This window comes from Mustela erminea, chromosome 3, assembly GCF_009829155.1.
Source record: "Mustela erminea isolate mMusErm1 chromosome 3, mMusErm1.Pri, whole genome shotgun sequence".
Taxonomy (NCBI): domain Eukaryota; kingdom Metazoa; phylum Chordata; class Mammalia; order Carnivora; family Mustelidae; genus Mustela; species Mustela erminea.
The window spans coordinates 104,509,989-104,534,470 of record NC_045616.1 but is presented as its reverse complement, the minus strand read 5'-3'; the positions used below and the strand labels follow the sequence as shown (position 1 = coordinate 104,534,470).

Below are 24,482 nucleotides of genomic sequence, written 5' to 3'. Positions count from 1 at the left end.
ATTTTAATAGTTCACCTCTTTTCAGAGTTTTAAATATCTAATTTCAAAATAAAATTATTATCAAATCTAATACTGGGAGATTTAAGCTAACAATTTTATTTCTATTTTAAAATGAGCTAAAAAATATATGTATTCTGAATTAGATTTATGTGGGGGGCATCGTTTTCGGGGGGCGGGGAATGGCCCCTTGATTTACATTGAAATGCCCCAGTGTTTAGGTAATTGCTACTTGTTAGCTACAACGTAACAATAAAGGCTCTGTAAGAATTACAAGGAAATCTAGTCACCTGTAGATTTTGTGTAATCGGAGTATTTTATTTATATTGAATAATCTGCCCTACACACGAAAGGATATGGTGATACCTGTTGCCCAGCACATAAGAAAGATGGCCAGTGGGAATCACTATCCAGTTCCTCTGCCTCTCCCTTGGAAACTTACCCAAATGTCCACCTCCTTAGGAAGACGTCCAAGATACGAACTCACTTTGACAGATTCCTTCTGTATTGAGATCACACTCTTAAAAGAAAAGTGACAATTGGAGAGAAAACCTGGTGGCAAGAGGTTGGCACCCACTGGGGAAATGTACTGTGTTAAGCACGTGCTCCTCCTGTTCTCTCAGACAGGAATGCAGCCTGTCCCCCCTCTCTGTGCTCATGGGATGCGACATGGTGCGTGTGCATTCCCAGCACCCTGCCCATCTCATCACTATTCTTGCCAGCCCAGGTTTACAGTCATTCGATATATAGATTTGGTAATGTCTGCATGACAACAACGGGCAGAGAAGGTTAGCCGGCAATTGATTCTTGATTGGAGTAAATTTATAGAAAGCGTGTGGCAGGACCCAAAAGAAAACACTCATTTATTCTTCTGGGATGGTAAAACATTGAAACCTCCACTTATTTGGATTTTGTGATCCTTCAGTAGGTGATGGGCAGATTTCTTGCTTTAACAGACCGGCACTTTCTCAATAACTAGGGCAAAATTACATTACATTGTCATATTTACTGAAGGAACAAACTGCTACTTCAAACAACTGTTTTCTGAGCCCTTCAAATGCTTCAGAAGCTTTGATTTTATCAAATATTTCCCATTTAAGTCATTTTCCTGTTATTTAAGAACATCTAATAAATATTATAAAACAATGCTGTAAAATGCATTCATATTCTTTTTTTTTGCACTCATATTCTTAAATTACTATCTAACATGCCATAATTGGAACTTTTTGATAAATCGTGTCAGCCTTCATCTAATTGTACCCAAATGGTAAGACTTTGCTCTACCTTTCTAATAAATTTGTTTCCCTTTGCTGTTTGGAAGCTGTTAATCATTCCACTCACCCACCTGTGTCTCTAGAATGTTCACATGGTTAAGCGGGCAGCAAATTGATTATGCAAAGAAGTTATTTTGAAAGAAAGGGAAATGTTTTCATATAGACTTGTTTTTAGCCCGTCTACCCTCATCTCCACTTGGAACGTGTTTCTCTCCAGCCCGAGGCTCCCTCCCTGTATGATGTCTGACACGCGGGACTAACAGCTGGACCGAGTGTGAGACAGAGTGACCAGGCAGGGGGCGGGGGGCTCAAGGCAGAGAAGTCATCTGCACTGTGACCCCAGCCCACGACCCCATGTCCCAGGTCACAACACCCACTCTTTTGACAGCCAAGACTGTGGTCTGACGAGTGGCCATTGAGGTCAGCCACTGCAACGCCATCTCCTCTGGTTCCAGATAAGATTGAAGATGAGTTGGAGATGACCATGGTTTGCCATCGGCCCGAAGGACTGGAGCAGCTTGAGGCCCAGACCAACTTCACCAAGAGGGAGCTGCAAGTCCTTTATCGAGGCTTCAAAAATGTAAGGCCCACAGGACATCTGAAGGCCCAGCCAGGATTTCCCACTTGGAGCTAAGCTCTTCCAAAGACCAACGGGGCCCATTAGGGAGCTCTTCCATATATGTAGTTGTAAAAGAAAGTCCAATCCTCCAAAGGGTACATGAGAGCAAAAGATCACCTGGCGAGAAAGAAAAACTCCAGGCAAGAATGAGGCAACTGGGGCGCCTGGGTGGTTCAGTGGGTTAAGCCTCTGCCTTCAGCTCAGGTCATGATCTCAGGGTCCTGGGATCGAGCCCCACATTGGGCTCTCTGCTTCCCACCCCCCTTCTCTCTCTGCCTGCCTCTCTGCCTACTTGCAATCTCTATCAAATAAATAAATAAAATCTTAAAAAAAAAAAAAAAAAGAATGAGGGAACCTCCATAGATGAGAAACCGGCAGTAGCCCAGGAACTTCACAGGTTTACAGGCACAACCTTGGAGAATTCACCTTGGCCCAGCTTCTAGCCTTAGCATAACCCATTCACCCCATCAATATTGTCCATGCTGATGGGATTTAGCTCTATGCTCACTGAGCTCACAGAGACTGATGTGTAAGACTGAATGTCAATGTATTAGTTTGCCACATTATTTCCTGTATTAGCCTTATGATAGTCTTGTCAGGAAAGTACTCTTAGCCCCATTTTACAGGTAAGGACATTGAGGATCAGAGACTAACTCACTCAAAGCCAAAAAGCTCGAAGAGGCTGAGCCAGGATCCAAATCCAGGTCTTTCTGAGCCCAAAGCCCAAGTTCTTTCCACCTCACAGTGCCCATTCTTTGAGGCTGTCTCATCATTCTGCAAAGCAACTTCAGTCCTAAGGCGGGACGACTGTCCCAGCTACTCACTTGGAGACACCGAGGTGTGCAGGTGGTTGCCCAGTTCCTGTTCATCAGGGATGATGGGAAACCTAAAACCCAAGGCTGGACCCAGTCTCCTCCCTCTGGAGTGGGCCCCCCATCCTTCCCACTGTCTCTCTCCCTTTCACACAGGAGTGCCCCAGTGGTGTGGTCAATGAAGAAACATTCAAACAGATCTACGCTCAGTTTTTCCCTCACGGAGGTGAGTCTGATCTTGAAAAGGTCCTTCCCTACTCCCTCTCTGGTGAGCAGCCTTTCTTCCTCCAAGTTCATGCATCTTGTTATCTGCCTCCTCCTCAAGGTCAGGGACAACTCAGGGTAAGATTTCCCTCCCTCATTACAAGATACATAATTAGCTAGAGCTTTAACAGAAAAGAGCTCTGAAATGGATCATTTCCAGGAGAGGAGGGATTAATAAAGCAATATCACAAAGTCTCATAACAGCTCTAGACAGCAGGTGCTGTATCACATGCCCAGTGCGGGAACTACATCTCTGAGAAGTTAAGCCGTTCCCTCAAGGTCACATAGCTTCTAAGTGGCAGAGCGGAAGTCCATCCCACAAGCGTCTGATGAAAAGCTTTGCCCTGTTGGTCCCACCATTGTGCCCCACGCTCTCCCTTCTTTCCCTCACAACAGCTGAGGCAAGGTGGTATTTTGAAAGAGAACTTAAACAAATACCAGAGGCTGCAGAAATAAATGAATCCAAGAAGATGTGGGGAACACAAAGTCATGCGTCTGAGTCAGGTTAGCGGCTATGCCAGGCCCACAGTCACTGTGTTGCCATGCCTAACTCCTGAAGGAAGCTGCTCTGGCTCCATGGGCCTAGGACTTCTGTGTCTCTTCCCATGGCTTCCACGTGTCACATGCCACTTCCCTTCCTGCCCCCAGGTGCTCTCCTGTACCACCCCTTCCTGATCCGGAGTCTTGACAAAATTGAGTTCCAAGTGTTCCCTTCTTAGGCTCTGCTTCTCCTGGGCCTCTTTAGCAGCAGAGAGGGCCCTCCTAGGTGTGGGGACCTGGTACAGGGTCCCTACCCAGGTTGCAAAGGAGTGTGGCTTCATGCCACGCAGGCCCTGGAATCACTGTTGCCGAGTTCTAGTGAGCCACTAGAACTCGAGGTTGGGTCGTGTGACAGGCGTGGTGATGGTTTTGATGATATGACGATGTGAAAGTCTAACATACTTTTTCAAAAATTCCTAGAGAGAGGTCTTGCTACATCCCTTTGTAAGAGACGGGAGAAAGGAGCTCAGAGATGTTCTGTATGTGCCTGCTGTCACACAGCTAGGCAGGGACAGGGTTGCTAGCCAAGCCGAGCTCTGTCTGCCCCCTAGTGGGTGCTCACTCCATGGCATTGCACTACACTTGGGAGAGCGTTCTCTGCACACAGTTGCCATGTCACTCACCCACCAAGGATTACATGTGCAGGAGGGCAGGAGGGTCTTTATTCTGGGAAGACTAGGTGGGGGGCAAGGTCCTGTCTTTGCTCTAAGAACTTCCCACCTAAATAAACCGCAGGACAGCCACCTGGGTCCTGGTTTCCACAGTGGGTTTGCCCACACCCCCCTCCTCCTTCCCATCACCCCAGCAGCACCCTCTTCTCTTTCTTACTGTTTCCAAGCATTCTCACGCCCTTCTGTGAAGACCTGCCTCCCATCACCTGCCTTTCCTTCTGTGCCTTGCAGATGCCAGCATGTATGCCCATTACCTCTTCCACGCCTTCGACATCACCCAGACAGGCTCCGTGAAGTTTGAGGTATGTGTGTCTCTGAGGCCCGGGGCGCCACCACCTGCTGAAAGGACAGTCGGTTCACTTAACAAGCATTTCCCAAGCTAAGGGAATAAGCAGCTGCTTCCCCTCCCCTATAGGAGCTCGGGGCCCCGAGGGACTACAGATGATAAGAGCTGAATAGCTCCGGAGCCCATCGAGCTAACCGTGTGACAGACTTGAGGCTAGTGTCTTGCCTGGATTAACTCATTTATTCCCCCACAGCAACCCTACAAGGTAGGGTTCTATGATTTATTACCAGTTTGCAGAAGAGGACAGTCAAGCAGAGAGATGGGGTGGTGTTCCCAAGGTCAAAGAGCTAGAAAGTGGTAACAGAGGGATGTGGACTCAGGTAGCCACTCTTAGGGTAACTGGAGCTGTGGGATAAGAAAATACCAGAGGAGGCTGTGTGGGCCTTAGTCTGGAGGTGGCAGCACATGCATTCTTCTTCAAAGAGACTCCATTCTCTTGAATGGGCAGGGTAGAGAGTGGAAGGAGGGCTGCTTTTGCTGACATAGGCCGTGTCCTTCAGGGGAATGTGGACATGGAAGGTACCATTCTGAAAAAGTAGTCATGGACTCTGCCCAGAAGACAGAGCTGCAGCCCACCCCATGGCTTGGTGGTTAATGTCATTTATGCCTCTCCCACTTGTCAGGACTTTGTAACTGCTCTGTCGATTTTGCTGAGAGGAACCGTCCATGAGAAGCTAAGGTGGACGTTTAATTTGTATGACATCAATAAAGATGGATACATCAACAAAGAGGTAAGTGAGCGGAGGCTTGGGGCATGAAAGGACTACAGTGAAGGCATCTAATTATAAACAGAAAGCAGCTCCAGTCCCAGTACTGAGCATGGAATTGTCTGAATGAGGAGAGCTCTGCTTTGGGACTAACAGAGCTGATTCCTGGCCAAAGGAAGGTCACCTTTGACCTCCCCCATTGGTCCACCCTGCCCTGTTCCCAAGCACTCTAAAGGATTAAGCAGTTTCATTCATTGTCACTGCATCCCTTGTCTTCAACACACATTCCAAAGGGGTGTTGATGCTTTCAGTGTAGACTTCCTCTTCCCAGGGGCACTCACACTGAGCCGGTTGACAGCCACAAGTTAAAGCGGAGAGTTGGGATGGTGGAGTTGAAAACACCATCTAGAAGGGAGAAGGGAGATTTTTGAGGAAGCAGGGACTATAAAGGGATCATATTGGCCACAATCTATCTTGCCCACCAATAAAACCACGCAAGGGAATGATGGCAAGTGCGGCTATCTCTAAACACATCACAATTTATGAATCTCCACTGCTTGACACTTTATATTGTCAGAGTTACACGTGGTGTCTAGACAATGAAACACCAACAGGTCTATCTCAGAACTCGCTTGGACATCTACTGGATCTTGGTCTCTCGGCTGCAGCTTGAACATAGTACCCAATGACATCCCAGTCCCCAAGAGTCTATGCGCCAGGCACAGTGTCTAGAGCTACAGATTTCATCTCCAATCCCCGCCTCAACCCTGTGAGCTTCTCTCTAACGTTCATTCCTCATTCATTCAGTCAAGCATTTGCTCATCTTATATATGAGGGCTTATGAGGTGTCTTAGGTGCTGAAAATAAAGTGATGGATGATTCCTTGAGGGTAAAAACCCTAATATCCCCTAGTAACAGGTATGTCCAATGAATTCCAGTAAATTCAGGTAACGGGTGGCCAGTTAAAGTCACACAAAAGTAAGAAGATGTATAAATTCATCTGACACAGTACATTTAAAAAATCACCTTATAGGGTTGCCTGGATAGCTCAGTCGGTTAAGCATCTGTCTTTGGCGCCATGATCCGGAGGTCCTGGGATAGAGTCCGTATCTGGATCCCTGCTCAATGGGGAGCCTGCTTCTCTCTCACCCTCTGTTCCTCCCCTCCACTCACGCTCACTCTCTCTCTCTCATATAAATAAATAAATAAATAAATAAATAAATAAATAAATAAAATCTTTTTAAAAAATAGCAATCACCTTCTAAATAATATATATATATATATTATGTCAATTTTGCAAATAATTTAATGCTTTCATGACTACTCAAATATATGATACTCCAAAATATTCAAATACTACTTCTCAAAATATATAAAGAAAGGACCCTAAAATGGGACTTGTAACACAGCCTTCAACCTTGGTGTAGTCATAATTCCATCACTGAGTCACCTCACTGACTCCAGCTCCCTCTTTCTTATTTGCAGACTAGAAAAATTGCTGCCATTAATACCTATCAGACCTCTCTAGATGGCAGAATTTTAAAAGTATCCATTAAAAGAAAAGGAAAGTTAGATAAACAGCTTCCTAGAAAAGACAGCTGGAACTTCTCCTTGCAGTCATTTGGAGATAATCTCATCCAAATTATAGGCAATGAAAATCCTGAGAGAGTGATCAAAATTGGTCTTTAAGTCCTCTCTCTTAGTAAAGGTATTCAGGAAAGAACCCATAATAATGTGGATATGAAGTATTCTGATGCCCACATTTTAAAACAAACACATGAATAGAGACATGTATCTCCTAGTTCTGTTTGCTGGGATGGCCTAAGACAATGACACCCTCTAGCAATGAGGATACCTTGCACCCGGACCTTGATTTCTGAACACCACACTCCAATTAAAGGAACCAGTCTCCTTGGAGAAGTTGGTGATTCCAGGACTGGGAACAAGAAAACACAAGATTGGCCTCGAGTACCTTGTAGTGCTGGAAAGTACTGGAGTGTTTAAAAAAGAAAGAAAGGAAAGGATGGGACATGTCAAAAAGGTACAGGAATCAGTCTGAAAGAGTTCCCAATCACCAAAACAGAACAATTTGAGCAACAAAATTTAAAGTGCTACTATTAGAGTATAAGCTGAAAAAAATAAGGAAAGTGCCCATGAGTCCCTACTAAATTATATATACATAATTACAGATTATATATATTCAAATAATATGTGTTCAAATAAATAATAAATATGTATTCAAATAAATAATTGAATTCATAGATAAATGGGAGATAAGGGACAACTCTTTCTTAAAGAAGAATTCCAATTAATAAATAAAGAAGGAATAAAGGAAATACAAAGTCAGCATTAGGCAAACATCACAGTAATAATTTTTGCAGGCACGATCCACTAAAAGATACTAAAATCAGAGGAGGAACTCGACAGTAATCAAGTAATCAAGGTTCACATCACCATCAATAACATATATTAACTCCAGGTACCTCTTCGACATGATGTACCAAGGAAGACATAATGTCACTTCTAGGGTATTCTTGTTAAAAATGCATAACTTTAATCTTATCATAATAAAGGCAGGGACTAACCCAGAGACATTCTACAAAATAGCTGACCAGTACTCCTATCAGGAGTGTCTTGGTCTTGAAAGACAAAGAGTGAGAAACTGTCACAGGTTAGAGGAGACTAAGGGGACACAGTGACTAGATGGATGAGGGATCCTTAACCATAAAAGACACTAAAGGAAATTCTAATGCAATGGGAATAAGCTCCATAGTTTTGTTCACAGCCCAGCATGGCACTGTTGTAGCATTGTTAATTACCTGAGATGATCACCGGGCTGTGCTTTGGCAAGTTAGGAGAAGTTGGGTCAAAGGTATACATGAATGCTCTGTTCTGTTTTTGTTCTTCTGTAAGTCCAATGTTATTAAATATAGGTTAAAAATGAATAAAAACAATAAAATGAGCACATGGAATGAGGAGAAACAGACAAGGAACCCAGGAGAGAGGTCGTCCCCTGGGTCTCCATAGACACTATTTCAAAGATCTCAAAGACAGAGCTGTCCTCCTATACCCTCTTTCCTGCATTCCAAGGAAGGGCCACGGAATACTGTGCCTGGACAGTGTGATCAGAACATCACAGAGCCACTCAACAGTTATTTGGCTCCTAGTCCATGCCGAGACCTTATCAATGAAGGATTGAACATATGTCCTCACGAGCTCACAGTCTTGAGGAAACAGAGCTACACTAATAACAAAAACAACTTAACTCCTTTAACAAGTAGGTAATGATCACTTATTCTGTATCGGGAAGCACTGAGAGATTAGAAAGAAAACGTGACAGGATTTGTACCATTTATCAGGCCCCATAAAACAAGAATGACCCTGTAGAAAGTGGTCTTTGGGTTACAAAGATAAAAGATCATCGACATAAACTAGCTTAAATTGAGAGGTTGCCTGTAAGGATATAGCCAGTCTGATGGAACAGATACAATCCCCATTGACGCAAGAAGGTGGTTAGACTCCAATCTCACGCTCTCTCTCCCCTCACCTCTTCTTTCCTCTCTCCTCCCTTACCCTCCTCCAACATTGCTGACATCACGATGACCACACTCTCCTCAGCAGGAAGGACACATTCAAGTTGCTAGAAACGTAAAGGTGGGGAGGCACAAGAGGAGGTTTTAGTTTCTAGGGTAACCATTCTGAGACACTGCCCCTCTGGGGCTTCTCCCAGTCTTTGTAACCATCTGTCTTCTTCATGTAGTTTTCTCAGAGAGCCTCTGAGTGTGTGTGAGTGTGTATATGGGTGTGTGAGAGAAAGAGTGTGTATGTGAGACTGTGTGTGTGAGAGAGAGAGAAAGAGTATGCATGTCAGAGTGTATGTGAGTGAGTGTATGTGTGTGAGAGAGTATGTGTATATGGGTGTGAGGGAGATTCTGTGAGTGTGTATGTATGTGTGAGAGAGATTGTGTGTGTGTGTGTGTGTGTGTGTGTGTGTGTGTGTAGGTGCCCATGTGTGTGCTCATGGGAACATTTCTTGCCCCCCCCAGCCCCACCTCCCTTTTCCTCGCTCTATTACTTTTTTCTCCTCTCCTCTCTTCTCTCTTTCTCCCTACATTTTTCTCATCTCTTCTACCTTCTATTTGCTCCATTCTACTCCTCAGAGAAGTTCTACTCTTATGCAGAAGCTTTTGGTGTCTGCTGTCACTTAACCTTAGCTAAATCCTGGAAAGCGCTTGCCTGTGTCACCGACTCTGGCCCTAACTCCACTTGACCTTCGAGCTCCAGGTTCTATCACTCCTGATCACGTTTCTGTGCTTCATCATTTAAACTTCTCAAGAGAGAAGAACGGAGTAGCTCAGCTTTAGTCAGATGTCCACCTTTGTTCCAATTAGCTGTGGTCACAGAGACAGATCACCCAGGAAAAACACAGCCACTTGGGCCCAACCATTCAAAGAACAGTGGAGTGGGGAGAGGGTCTTCCCAAAATGGGGTGTGGGTTCATCAATACACAAGCATGTTCATTCCAATCCCACACTCACTGAGGATAATGCTCAAGAAAATGTAACCTACCCAAGAGCTTCTGAAGGCAGAGAATTTTCCACTGCCCTAGCTCTAAGAGGAGGCTCCCAGAATATAGCCCTTTCAGCTTGCTTTCTAACTCCCTCTCATCAGCTGGAGAGAATCCTTTTAATCACCTTCATTCACAAGGGTGACAAGGAGCCCCCAATTCTCACCTAAAAAAGAGCTTGACCTCATGGTTCCCACGCTGTGCTTCCCTATCATCTCTCCAGGAGATGATGGACATCGTCAAAGCCATCTATGACATGATGGGGAAATACACTTACCCTGTGCTCAAAGAAGACACTCCGAGGCAGCATGTGGACGTCTTCTTCCAGGTAGGTGCACACACACTGTGCGTGAGCTGTAAGCCCAATGGATACCAGTCAACCCACAAGCATCTGAGCAAGTGGTGTGTGTCCAACTCTGTGCTAAGTATTGCAGAAGCCAGGAAAGAATTATAAGATTGGTTCACCTCTAAGTAACAGATGATCTCATTTTGCAGGCAAATATATACTACAGAACAGGGAGGTATATTAGGAAGTATAAATGCTATAGTATAGCTTAGTATAGACACTAAGTTCCATAAAAATTCTTGGTAGAGCAGAATAGCGAGAGAAGATGCCATTAAGCACATATATGTAGGTGTTAAGGCTCTATGTCTGGGGAGTAATGGAAAATAAAGTTGGAAACAAGGGTGGGCTGGATTGAGATCTTTAATTGAGGAGGTTTAGCCTTGATTGGGTGACTACAGTTACTCTATGACTAGAAGAGTTGTATGACCACAATGGTGTTGCAGTAAAAGACTAAGCTAGTCTCAAGATTCTGTAGTCAGAAAATAATGGAATAATCAGTGAAATTTAGGTCTTCTAACTCCTTAGAGTATTTCTTTTAGCATATTGCATTAAATTTTATGTCTGGTAAAGGGTGAAAAAAAAGGACTAAGCTAGTGGTACAGTTTTGAAGATGTCTGAACTCATTCTTGTCTAATCCTCTCACTTTGCGGATGGGAAAAGCAGAGGCTCATAGAGGCTAGAGTCTGGGGAAGACTTATTCTGTCAGCGGAATTACCTGATAATGTGGTAATGAGAGCCTAGAGCAAGTCTTTCCATTTTAAGGAAGCTCATGGGTGTCAGGCCCTTTGCTCTCTTAGCAAAGAACAAGTTTTGAAATGCAGATTACCAGGTTTGTTAAAGTTCTTCCTGTTGTGTCTTCTAGAAAATGGACAAAAATAAAGATGGTATCGTGACTTTAGATGAATTTCTTGAATCCTGTCAGGAGGTAAGTAAGGAAAGACCTCAGAATATAAAATCTCTAGATCTGGGAAAGGAAATCTGGGGGCTGGGGGCCTGCAGGAGGGAGGGAATGAGAAACCTGTGGCCTCAGGTCAGAGCCACTACCACCACCCCCACCAACAGCAAACTCAGAATTCCAGCTCCCTCTCCTCCTGCAACTGGCCTGTGGTTGGTCCTAGCTAAACACAGTCTGAGCCAGACAGCCTGAGCAGGATATGGGCTGGGGTGGATGTGAAAGCCCAAAGAGGGTCTCTGGGAAACCAAAGACTTCCCAAGTGGGCAACACTCATTTTTTAACCTGCTTCTGGCTCAATGACCCACTCCTCAAACTACAAGGGAGTATATGGAAGAAAAACCCTAAAGCTGTAATTCTCAAGCCATAGTGTGGCCAAAATTGCCTACATGATTCTGAAAATGAACACTAGATGGCTGGGGGTGGCAGGTGCGGGGATGCGGGGGGGGGGGGGGGGGGGAGAGGGATGTGGACTGTAGAAATCTTTGTTTTAACACAAATGCCCTGGGGATCAAGGCTTCTAAAACTTTAATGGGCAAACCAATGTCCTTGAAGATCTGGTGAAAATGTGGATTCTAATTCAATAGGTCTGGAGAGGAGTTTGAGATGCTACGTTTCTAAAGGTCTCCCAGGTCACACTGGTGCTGCAGGTGCTCGGAGCACATTTTCATTTGTTGAAAGGATAGACTAGACCAGAGTCTCTGTCAGAAACTGAACTGGGAACAGCTGCTTTTATCTACTTTAGAAAAATGCGTTTCCAACCCCACCTTATTTCATTAAAGTACCAGTCACCCTGAGCTCACCCAGTAAGAACAGCAGATGCATGAAAGCAGGAGAGAAGTTATCAACGGGTACTGAGGACCTACCAAGTTTCAGGTGTATGCATGACCTTCACAACAGCCCTGAGAGGCAGTGGAGCTATATCCAGGGTGGTATTCAACATATTCAGTAATGAGAGTGGACTGAGAATTGACCACTTTTAACTGACCTTGACCAATGCCATGGAGCAGTGCCCTAAAGGGATCTTTCAAACTTGCCAGCCTGTTAATTGATGGATCTTTGGATGCTCCCGGGATCCTGGGCCAGTTCCCAGATAGACAGAGGGTAAGATGCTCAGTGGGAGGCTCAGGTCAGCAGTTACTTACCAACAGGGCTAGTAATATTTCAACATGATAATCATGAGCTGGGCAATGGGCAGTATTGATCACGCCCATTTTAAAGAAAAGAAAACCGAGACTTTGCAAAGTTAAGAAATATGGCTAAGGCACAGTAGGTGACAGAGATCAGAGACAGGTATCAAAACTATAATTTAGAGGGAAATTGGAAGGGGAGATGAACCATGAGAGACTATGGACTATGAAAAACAATCTGAGCGTTTTGAAATGGCAGGAGGTAGGAGGTCGGGGGAGCCAGGTGGTGGGTATTATGGAGGGCACGTGTTGCATGGGGCACTGGGTGTGGTACATAAACAATGAATTCTGTTACACTGAAAAGAAATAAATTTTAAAAAACAAACAAAAAACTATAATTTATCAAAACTAACACAAAAGGAAATAGAAAATCTGAATAGTCCTATGTATGTTAAAGAAACTGAATCTGTAATTTAGAATTTTCCCATAAAGAAAATGGCAGACACAGATGTCTTATTCTGTAAATTATTTCAAACTCTTTCCAAGGAAGAAATGATATTAATCTCATACAAACTCAGAGAATAGAGAAAGAGGAAAAACTTCTCAGCTTGGTTTATGAGGCTATCATAACCCTAATATGAAAATATTACAAGCCTATTACAAAATAAGAAAATGTTCAAGCTAATATAATCCCTCTGGATATAGGTGTAAAAAATCAAACCAGTAATATGTAAAAAAAAAAAAGTTTATTACAGGAACACCAGTTTTGTTTAGTGTTCAAAAATCAATAAAATTAATAACATAATAGAGTTTAAAAAAACACAATCATCTCAGTAGATGTTGAAAAATCATTTGATAAAATGCAGTTGAGCAGAGTTTCTTAAAAGAAGTAAAACTCACTGTTTCCCTTGATAATTTACTTCTTATAAATTTCTTAAGGCCAGGGCACCTGGGTGGCTCAGTCAGTTAAGTGTCTGCCTTCAGCTCAGGTCAGGATCCCAGGATCCTGGCATAGAATCCCGCATCAAGCTCCCTGCTCCATGGGGAGCCTGTTTCTCCCTCCACCTCTGCCTCTCCCTCTTTCTCTCTCTCATGAATAAATAAATAAAATCTTCTTTTTTTTAATTCCCCAAGGCCAGAGAAGGTGCTTCTTGCCTTGAATTGGTAGTCACTCTCTAGGCCCCCACTGCTTACTCCTATTTCTTGTGCCCTTGCGGCATTCTTTCTGCATGGGAAAACCACACTGGAGACATGCTCACTGTTACAGACCTTCTCAGGGAGGAGCCTCAGAGAGTTCTAAACATTCTCTTTTCATCCTCCTCCCCTCCAGGATGACAACATCATGAGGTCCCTCCAGCTGTTCCAAAATGTCATGTAACTGTGGACATAGCCATCCGGCTCTCAGAGACGTTGTACTGAACAACCACCTCTTAACACCTCAATCTGCCCTAGTTCTGACTTTGCACACCGACTCTTGGGACAGAAACACCTTTTACATTTTGGAAGAATTCTCCGCTGGAGACTTTCTATGGAACCCAGCATCATATGGCTCAGTCTCTGATTGCCAGCTCTTCCTACTCCGTCTTCTTGAGAGAGAGAAGATGAAACTGGGTTTGTTTTGGAAGCATGCTCATCTCTTCATGCTGCTGCCCTGTGGAAGGTCCCTCTGCTTGAGCTTAAACAGTAGTGCACGCTTTTCTGCTTGCGTGTCCCAGCCCACTGCCTCCAAGTCCAGCAGACCTTGATGTATCCGGAAGCAAGATGACCTGAGCCAAATGCACACCATCCTCTGATGGCCTCCCAAACCAATGTGCCTGTTTCCCTTCTTTTGGTGGGAAGAATGAGCATTCTACAGAACAATACGAATCCATATATGACCAGATTGGGAGAGCCAGCATTTAACATATATAGGATAAAACTGAATTCTTAAGCATGGCATTGTCTGGTGACACAAACTACCCACATCCTTTGTTTCCAGAGACAAGAACCAATAATTCTTTCCCACACTGGCATCTGTGCTGGTAGTGCAAGTCCCTTGATGTGTCCAGGAAGAGAATCAATGTCCAGTTGTCCATGCCCTCACTCCATCTCCTGCTAGAGCCCATCACTGCATGCCCGTCCCAGAAAGCCCAGAATGCCTGCAAATTGTAATTTTATACATGTTCTAATCAATAAACAGAACTATTTCTTACACTCTTTATCTTCTTTTTTTGCCATGACTCAATTGAGCAGGAAAGGTAAACTGTGAAAAGGGAAGGCTCACCCGCTCAGTTGGCATCCAGTTATTAGTACTTGCTTGGTGCCAGACCCAGTGCCAGTTGTCCTCCTCAGCTGCCCCCCAGCAAGCATCCTATTTAAATGCAAATAGTGTGACTATAAGCAAGTAGGTCTTTGAGATGAGACCTCTCACACCTTCCTTCCAACAAGATTACCAGTCTCAAGAACTTCTGCTGTAGAAAGTCCAGAGTCACATGTGATATGGTTGGAGATACAGAGTTGAAAAGGTGGCCAGAACCTCCTGCTGAGGGCCTTGGGGTCCAAGGGTTGATCAAGTAGCTTCAGCCAAAAGCAGCAAATTATTACTTACACTGGACACTATGTCTTAGAGTCCCCATTTAACATCACATTTAAAAAGATGAAGAGTTAACCAAGACATTCTTGGAAGGAAAGTGATTTACTGAACACCTATTACGTTCCAGGTGTCCACTAGGGGCTTACATACATGATCTCATTTCACACTGATGTCGAGCACTCTGGGAGACAGAGTCCTCATTTTCCTGGTTAGGACACTGAAGCTCGGAGGTAAGGGCATCTGCCTGGGGTAGCACAGCTCCATAGAGATTGAACTCTTCCCACTCTATCATAGAGCCTTCCTGCCAAGGGATTCTGTCTCTCCCCAAGGAACTGAAGGTACCACACACAAATCTCATTCATCTGTAGTCAGTTCAAAGAGGCATGGGCATTCTTTGAATCCAAATAGCAGATGAAGAAACAGATTCAGTGAAGGGGAAAGCCGTAACTACCCATGGGCCACTATCAAGAGCAGGCCCCCACAAGTCACACGTGTGCACAATACTCCCAGTCTGGTTGACATTGACTACAATTTCTCATGGATGGAAACTATAGAGGATGTGGCTCTGTTTCTCTGGGCTTCTTGTGTGCTGCCATGTGGTCATCTTGGGCTGCTAGACATGTGGCCAGCCCCCTAGTAAGTCATACATACACTTAAGCCCAAGTAGAGGATCTGTACTTGTGAACCTTCTCATATTGGGGGTGGGGGTCTGAACCTGCATCAGGAGGCTATACAGTGTCTCGGTCATGGTTCTCCACCTTGGCTGAATATCAGGATCACCCGGGGAACTTTGAAAAATGCCAGTGACAGGGTCCCACCTCAGACCAATTGAAGTAGATTCTCTACCAGTGAGGCCCAGACATCAGGATTCTTTAGAATCTGCTCAGGTGATTATAATGTGCATTCAGAGCTAAGGTGGGGAACTGACCACACCCAGTGCTAAGACTGGAGCACATGATCTGAGCCAGAAAAGGTGGCCAGAACCTCCTGCTGAGGGCTATAAACTATAATGATTGGCTTAGGGATTGGCTTGTTACCCAACCCAGTCCAAGAAGCATGAATCACAAGGTCATGCTGGGAACAAGAGGAAAAAGATTGTCTTTCTCCTACTGGACATGAATAGGATTGTATACAGTCGTAGAACATGTTGGTAGTGACTTAGGAATTCTGAGGGAGTATCTGTTAACCAAGGAGCAGATAAGCCAGAAACACAGAAGGCAAGGCAGAGAAGTTTAAACAAAACACAAGAAAAACACAAAAAAACTTGATTAGATCGCTTAGCTTCTGGATCAAGCTGGATCTGAAGCTAGGATGCCTCTGACATTTTCAGATGGTTGTGTTAGATACCTATATAAGGTCTAGACCAGTGTATCTCTACTTTGGCTGTCTATCATAAGCACTTGGGGAGCAGAGAAGGGGAAACTAAGAACCTCTACAAGTGGGCCACTATGCTTTAGAAGTTCTCCAGTGTACACCCAAGGCTAAAAGCCCCTGCTATCAAAAAGTGGAAGGGCTGGTACCCTTCTTCCTGTTCTGGCTAGACCACAAGAAATCCAATTCAGTCCTGAACACCCAATATCAAGAGGAAAATCAGCATCTGGAGATATTCGGAGAGAAATCAGGATGAAAGAAAGATTCAAAATTGGTCCCAAGATGGATAATCAACAGAAAGAAAGTTGTCCTCCAGATGGGGAGGGGGAAGCAACCTGTTGCAGCAGTCACAAGGGTATGGGTCACCATTCATCAAAGCTTTTAATGAAGGAAAAATTCAACACCCCAAATAATCCAATCCAAAAGACATGAATAGACATTTCTCCAAAGAAGACATGCAGCTGGCCAACAGACACATGAAAAGATGCTTAACATCATCATCAGAGAAATGCAAATCAAAACTATAATGCAATATCACCTCATACCTGTCAGAATGGCTAAAATCAAAAACACAAGAAACAATGTGTTGGCAAGAATGTGGAAAAAAAGGGACCCCTTGGGCACTGTTGATGGGAATGCAAACTAGGGCAGCCGCTGTGGAAAACAGTATGGAGCGTCCTCAAAAAGTTAAAAGTAGAACTACCTTACAATCCAGTAATCACACTACTGGGTATTTACCCAAAGAATATGAAAATACTAATTCAAAAGGATACATGCCCCCATGTGTTTATAGCAGCATTATTTGCAACAGCCCAAGTGACCACCAGTTGATGAATAAAGATGTGGTGTATAGACACAATGGAATATTACTCAGTGATCAAAAATAGTGAGATCTTGTCATTTGCAACAACATGGAAGGTGCCAGAGGGTATCATGCTAAGCAAAAGAAGTCAGTGCAGAAAGACAGACACCATGTGACTTCCCTCACATGTGGGATTTAAGAAACCAAACAAATGAACAAATTAAAAAAGAGACAAACCAAAAAACAGACTCTTAGCTCTAGAGAACAACGTGACGGTCACCAGAGGGGAGGGCGCTGGGGGCCTGGGTGAATCAGGTGAAGGGGATTAAAGAGTGCCCTGGTGAGGAGCTCCAGGAGATGTATGGAGCAGCTGAATCATTTTATTGCACACCTGAAACTAAAATCATGCTATATGTTAACCATATTGGAATTAAAATTTAAAACTTAATTAAAAGAGTGATATTAAAACAAACAAACAAAAAGCTTTTAATAAAGGAACAAGGGGAAAATAAACACTGCAGTTTCCAGGGGAGCACAGAAACAGAGAGAGGCCTGTGCTTTGTGAACCCGTGTATCTCTCAGCACTCAGGCTACTAGAGAAAAAAGGCTCTCCGCTCAGAACACCCACCTCCAACCTGTCCTCCTGGAGGGATCCTGCTCCTCCTGAATCATCCTACACATGGTCACTGTCTGCCAGTAACCGTGCCCACTGATGGGGATTCATCTAGGTAGCAAAGAGTTACTGCCCAGTTGGACTGAACTGTGCCCCCTGGAAATGCCTGGGACTTCATCTGTAACTCTCACTGTCCCAGATAGACGCTGGCCGGGATGGCTGCACTCTGCCTGTGAGCAGGGCAGGCCAGAAGAATCAGGTAGTTAACACCTCCTTGGAGCAGCCCTTAACCAATGGCTGACAAGAGCTGGTGTGTAAATACCCCTTTCCTTTCCATAGGAAGAACTCTGGGGCGCCTTCTATACCATCTCCCAGACTTCTCCAGTAGAACTGAGCCCTAAGAACACACAGCAGTAATATAACAGTGTGCCCCTCCCCTTACTGGCCCCCTTCCCTCTCCTCTCTCGTTTCCTGTACTCCCCTACCATTCCTACCATTGCTTCTCGGGTCCCCTCCCAGATCAGCTCCTGGATCCCACAGCCTTGTCCTCAGTGTTGGCTTCTGGAGGAACCTAACCTAAAATGCTGAACGGGATAGATACGTGTCCTGCTCTCACAAACCTTGTATCCAGTGGGAGTAAATAGACCATAGATAACAATGTTTCCAGTAAAGTGACGTGAAGAGAATACATCTGTGACATGGTAGAGAGTGACCAGGGTGGCCGGGGAGGCTACTCTAGCCAGCGTCGGGAGGGATGGCTCCTCTGAGCTGATCTTCACATGATCTCAGGTAGCCCAGGGGTGGAAAGGATCACTAGGCATTTACAGAAAACCTGGGCCTACGCCTGCTATCATTTCTTGCTCAGGCGTTCAAGAGTCTATCCCTTGTTCCAGTACAGAAATAATGTCTGGAAATACGGAATCCCACTACGACCCGTCCTGTGGTTCTCTAACATCACATCTCTAAGCAAATCCTCTGAGAAGAGGCCAGCAAAGCCCCTTGGAGAGGTTCCCAGGAGGAAGTGTAGATGGGAATAGGACCACCGTTCGGTGCCAGGTTGTCTGTGGATGATATCCTGCTTGAATCTCACAACAACTCTGTGAAGTAGGAATTCAAGGCACCTGTTTTTCAGATGAAGAAATGATGCCCCAAGACATGGAGGGACCTGCCCACACAGCTGGAAATGGGCTTAAAAGCATGCCAAGCTCCAAAATCTCTGCCCAGCTCCATTTCTTAGAGAGCATGAAGACCATTCTCCACCTCTTCCTAAAATGAGCTCTAATGATATACAAACACCAGAAGGTGTTGGAAAGCAGCTGCCATGAAATCTATTAGTAAAAAGCAATGAAAACAAGTCCATGAATTCAAGCCAAATTACTCTTCCTCTATAGGGAATAATGCCAAGGACATGTGCAAAGATGCCCATATGGATTTCTTAGAGGAGCTGAAATCAGCATGTCCCACCACATCAAAATAGTGACTGCCTAAAGACCAAAAAATCCAGATCTTGAAGATCGGGGGGAAATCCTAGGAGCAGCCAGCCCCACTAAGTGGGCTTTTGAAGACCCATGAGAGTCTGGGGGAGCTGGCTGCACTCCCAGTTCTAGAATGGAATACTTGACCTATACTAAGCCAATCATTTCTCCCATGCCTCTGGCCACAGTGACTGGTTCAGGGGTAGCTTAAGACCTAAGCCAATGCAAACAGCATGAATTTTAGAGTCATTACTGAAAACAATGAAACAAAGTCACTCTTCCCTGCTGGACAGGAATGAATAAGCACATAGCCCTGAGACATATAGGCAATCATTTTGTAACCTGCAGGGAAGCCAACTATAGATAGACATCATACCACAGAAGGCAGAGAGATGAAACAAATGGACTCTATGATTTCATTGAACTGCTGGATCAGACTTCACCTGAAGCTACTTTTATCTTTGGTGGTTTGTGCTGCGGACCAAAAATAAATTAATTTTTTATTATTTAAGGCAGTTGGAATTGAACTTTCTGCCACTTGCAACTTGACTCATGATAACTGATCCCCCACTACTTCATGTAATAGATGGGGCAGCCAAAGTCCACAGCTACAAAGCTGGTTGGTAGCAGAACTTGGACCAGAAATCTAGTCTAGTGCCATATCCACTGTGCTGTTCTGCCATCTACTCTGTGACCATAATATAACAAGAATATTAAATATCATTTATGGAGCAATTATTGCAGGCTAACTAGTTCACATGTATCCAATTCTCACTACCCTGAGGTTGTTTCTGTTATTAATCCCATTTACTAATGGGGAAACTGGAGCTCAGACATTTTAAGTAACTTAGCCATGATACAATAACTAGTAAGTGACAGAAAACTTGAACTCACGACTTTCTGACTGCTGCACTTAACCGCTAAGCCAGAAACTGCCAGGTTCAATGAGTACATGGAGCCAGGTGATTAAAGAAATTAGTGGCGACCTAGAGAATACATGCCCAGGATAAAGGAGGCAATTACGTCACAGCTCTAGGGACTGATGTCATGTTGTCAAAATGTGGGTCCAGTTATTGGACCTAACAATTCTTCAAGTAAAGTTGAAAATCTGGACTTGCATGTGAAATCCCCTAACTTTTGTAATCTGGCAATTCATTCAGTGACAGCCGAAAGACCCAACCAAACAAGGGTAGCAGATGCACTTGGCACAGGGGTGGCACAGAGCATTCCAGAATTTGCAACCTCTGCACTAAATTCTATTACTACATATTCCCCTGGTAATACATCAGGCCAGTGCCAACTGTCCTTCAACAAGTAAAGGGTAGGGGCACCTGGGTGGCTCAGTAGGTTAAAGCCTCTGCCTTCGGCTCAGGTCATGACCCCGGGGTCCTGGGATCGAGCCGCATTGGGCTCTCTGCTCAGCAGGGAGCCTGCTTCCTCCTCTCTCTCTGCCTGCCTCTCTGCCTACTTGTGATCTCTATCTGTCAAATAAATAAATAAGTAAAATCTTTTAAAAAGAACACAAGTAAATGGTAAACAAACTGTGGTATATCCCTACAATGGAATAAAACCCAGCAGTAAAGAAAAATGAATTCTTGACGTACACAACAACATGAATGAATCCCAAAATAATTATGCTGATGAAAGAAGCTGGACCAAGAAAAAGGTGCGTACTGTATGTTTCCATTAATATAAAGTTCGAGAAATTGCCAACTAATCTATAGTGACAGGAAGGGGATCAGTGGTTGTCTGGGGATGGGGAGAGGTAAAAGAGATTACCAAGGGGCAAAAAGAGACTTTTGAGATTGATGGTTGTGTTTATCATCTTGATTGTGTGATGGTTTCACGAATGGATACATGTATCAGATATATTATACCATTTAAGTATGTGTAGTTGATTCCATGTCAACTTAAAATTGTTAAAAAAAAGTTTTAATCTAGGATCCCGCACCACACCACCAACACCTTTCGTGTTTCATGGGCTATCCACTGAACTGGGACCCCTTACCACCATAAGAAGTACTTTGCATTAATCATCATCATCCTACCTTTCCTGGTGTTTCTTCTGGTCAGTTCATTCCCAGCCAAGTTCCTCCAGCTACATCACATCCCTCCCATTCCCACCAGGAAAGCTCCAAATCCAGTCCCATCTTTCCTGCTCTCCTCCCAAAGCCCAGTCAAGGCCCTTTATCCAAACTAGAAGGTCTGATGAGGGGCAAGGATTTTGTGGCAGAAGGTTGTGAGCTAAGAGTATCCAATCCTTCCATCACCTAAACCCCCACTCCCCGTGCAGTCTAAGGCACCAAAGCCCCTCGCTGTTAATGCCAACACAGAATAGGTATATGCTTGGGGAAAGATGGAGAAAGACTATCATGGATTCTATCAAGGAGAGAAGTCCTTGTGTGGTAAATATAGGCCCACTGTGAGGACTAGTTTTATGTGTTAACTTGGCTAGGCCATGGTACCATGGTCAAAGGTATTTGGTAGACGTGATTAACATTGAACTCAGTAGACTTTTTTTTTTTTTATAAACATATAATACATTTTTAACCCCCGGGGTACAGGTATGTGAATAGCCAGGTTTACACACTTCACAGCACTCAACATAGCACATACCCTCCCCAGTGTCCATAACCCCACCCCCAAACTCAGTAGCCTTTAAGTAAAGCAGACAATTTTCACTATGTGGTGGGCCCCATCCGATCAGTGAAATACCTTAAAAGGAAAGACTAAAGTCCTGGAAAGAAACTCAGCCTCCAGAACATACGAGAATTAAATATTTTTGGATCAGGAAGAAGGAATACGAAAGGGGACTCTCTGTTGAGCACCTAGGGCACGGTGTAAAGGGAGAGGACCACCTCTCTCAATCACCTGCTACATGCCTACCTAGCACCTTGGAGCAGCACCTCCTTTAGTATTGGAACAATCCTCTGGGATAATCCTCTTTTCCTGATGGGAAGAGCTCAACCAGGTGAAATAACATGACCAAGGGTATTAATAATTAATAGGTACAGAACTTAAAATAATAATGATAGAGACAGCATTTACTGTGCTTATAATGAGCCAGACACCATTCTGAGTGCCTAATACACGTCATTTCATTTCATCTTCACAACCCCAAATCACTCTACACGCACTTCTGACCTGGCCACTTCTGACTCCGACGACTCCTGGGCACTGCTGTGGGCACCCTGAGGATTAGCAGTCCTGGAAGGCTTTCATCAGGTGGGAGCTGGAGAGACCGACTGGCGGGACACGAGAGGACCCTAAGTCGGGAGGGGTGTCAGGAAGCGACGGTGTGTTTGCAGGACAACGGCCTTGGACGCCAGGCTAGGGAAACTGGGCTTTCCCTGGAGGTGGCAGAGAGCCACGGCGGGGCTCCAAGGAGCTGCGGAGGAGAGACGAAGTGCGGGCTGAAACGAGCGGAGCGGGGAGGGAGGGTGCCTCCAGAAGCCCAAGGGGGAAAGCTCCGGGAGCAGGGGTGAGCGGCGAGGGGACCCGGGAACTAACGACGGAGTGGGACAAGGTGTGAGACCTGAGGGACGATGCAGAGGACGTGGTGATGGGTTGGAGCTAAGGGATGAAGACGCAGGCGGCACGTGGAACCTGGAAGCGCCAGCCGGACCGCCCTCGCCGGGTGACGGAGCCTGGGAGGCCCACGGGCTGGGAGAGCGCGGCGGGGCTGCGCGGACTGGAGCCGCTAGATGGCGTAGGCGCCCCGTCGAACGCGTCGCCGGACCCTCCGCTCGAGCCTCAAGTCCGGAAGGGCCGCAGCGGTGAGCCGCTGAAGGGAGGAGGACGCACCCCAGTTCTCTCCCGCCGGCTTTGGGAAGCTCCGCCTGCACGGGTACAGGGCCCCGAGCTTCCAAGGGCCCGGCGCCTGGTGTCACGCTCTGCTACCACCGCAAATGTGCGAACGGGAACATCGGCACTTTCTTCATCTTTGCATCGGGCCCTGCAAATTCTGCAGCAAGTCCTACCGGGAACTTTCTGCTTTCAGCACTTTCCCGTTCTGACTCATTGATTCTGTCCCATGCTGCAGTGAGCTGAGGATGTGGTTCCACTTTGTAGACCAAGAAACTGAGGCTCGGAGAGGCAATGAGACCTGTCCAAGATCACATACTGGGAGTTGATGTGCGGAGGCGGCTCTTGGGACCCCAAGCGCAGTGCCCACACTGGAAGCTGCCCACGGCAGTCACAGCCCCTCCTAGGCCCAGACAAAAGCCTCTGACCACTGCCCCCAGGCAGCTTCCTTCAGGCCCACCTGGTGCTCAGAGGCTGAGAGGAGGCTGGGATGAAGGATGGTTGTGCAGAACTGTCCCCAGAGTCTCCACGTCTTTTGGTGATGGAGAAATCCTGGGCAGCCGGAAGAGGCAGCCCTCACAACCCAAGCTGTTAATCCTGGCTTCTGGCCTTCTGCACAGACAGACCGTCGCAGTCGAGGCCCTGGGCCATCAGAAGGACCTGCCCATCAGCGGCCTGTGCACCATGATGGGGAGGAAAGGGTCTGTCTTCCCAGTGAATGAGACAGCCCAGATCTGGAATCCTGGCTCCCCCTCTCTCCAGCTGCATGCCCCTAAGCATGAGCCTGGCTCAGCAAAAGTGAACAGGAAAAAATTCTCAGGCTCGCTGCAGAAGATAAAATACTTGAAGCGCCTGGCAAGTTCCAGGTACTCAGTAAATACTCCTTTATCTGCTGTTGGTGTTTGTCACGAAGGCAGCTGGATGATCTGCTCTGGAGTTTCCCCCTCAGGGAATGAAGTATTCTGCTGGCTAGGAGGCCTAGGGTGAAAGGGCTGGAGAACTGGGAGAAATGTGGTCTGACAGGCCAGGCCAGGCACCACAGGGGAGCTGACCAGAGTGGGTCTAGAAAGGGGCCTGCACAGTGCCTTCCGTGCTGGTCAGGGCTTCAGGGAAACAGGGGGGCAGAGGATAGGAACAAAACCACAGAATGATAACACTCCCACCACCCAGGTGGTCATACAACCCTAGACTGGTTTCAGAGTCTTTTCTGGTCCTTCATGCTGCTGGATTCTCCTCCCAACAGGGTGCTCATCGCCCCACTTTACAATGAGTGGCCTGCCCCCGCCGTCAAGAGGATGACTCAAGGGCTTGACCCAGTCTTCTGGGTTTTAATTCAGGGATCAGGCTGGTACTGTACAGTCAGGGCCTCCAGGCCATGGGATGAAGGAACAGAAAAGGCAGAGCGACCCTCTTCTTTTCTCCATCTCCCAGACCCACAAAGCAAGGAGTGGGTGCAGACTGGGGGCTGGAGAACACAAAAGCTTCTCCTAAATCTAGGACCTGTGCCTTCCTCACAGTCCAGGCTAAGTCCAGAACGAAAGGTTGTCCTGGAGCCTTTGGAGTCACTCAGGGTTGGGCTCCAACCCCACTGCGGGCCATGTACTTGCTGTGTGACCTTAG

At 45.7% G+C, this 24,482-nt stretch overlaps 1 protein-coding gene across 5 annotated transcripts in view; it reads left to right on the top strand.

The window, feature by feature from the left end:
- Window positions 1–14,411, top strand: part of KCNIP1 (potassium voltage-gated channel interacting protein 1) — a 338,382-nt gene extending 323,971 nt beyond the window's left edge. For 4 of the 5 annotated variants that reach the window (XM_032337034.1, XM_032337033.1, XM_032337035.1 and 1 more), the window contains 7 exons: window positions 1,727–1,851; window positions 2,859–2,928; window positions 4,409–4,479; window positions 5,147–5,254; window positions 10,021–10,125; window positions 11,006–11,068; window positions 13,556–14,411. In XM_032337034.1, the coding sequence (XP_032192925.1) occupies window positions 1,727–1,851; window positions 2,859–2,928; window positions 4,409–4,479; window positions 5,147–5,254; window positions 10,021–10,125; window positions 11,006–11,068; window positions 13,556–13,603 (590 nt within the window). In that variant the 3' untranslated portion in view covers window positions 13,604–14,411. Of the gene's footprint in view, window positions 1–1,659; window positions 1,852–2,858; window positions 2,929–4,408; window positions 4,480–5,146; window positions 5,255–10,020; window positions 10,126–11,005; window positions 11,069–13,555 lie in introns of all 5 variants that reach the window. The other variant, XM_032337037.1, reaches the window with a different exon arrangement.
- Window positions 14,412–24,482: the final 10,071 nt, after the last annotated feature.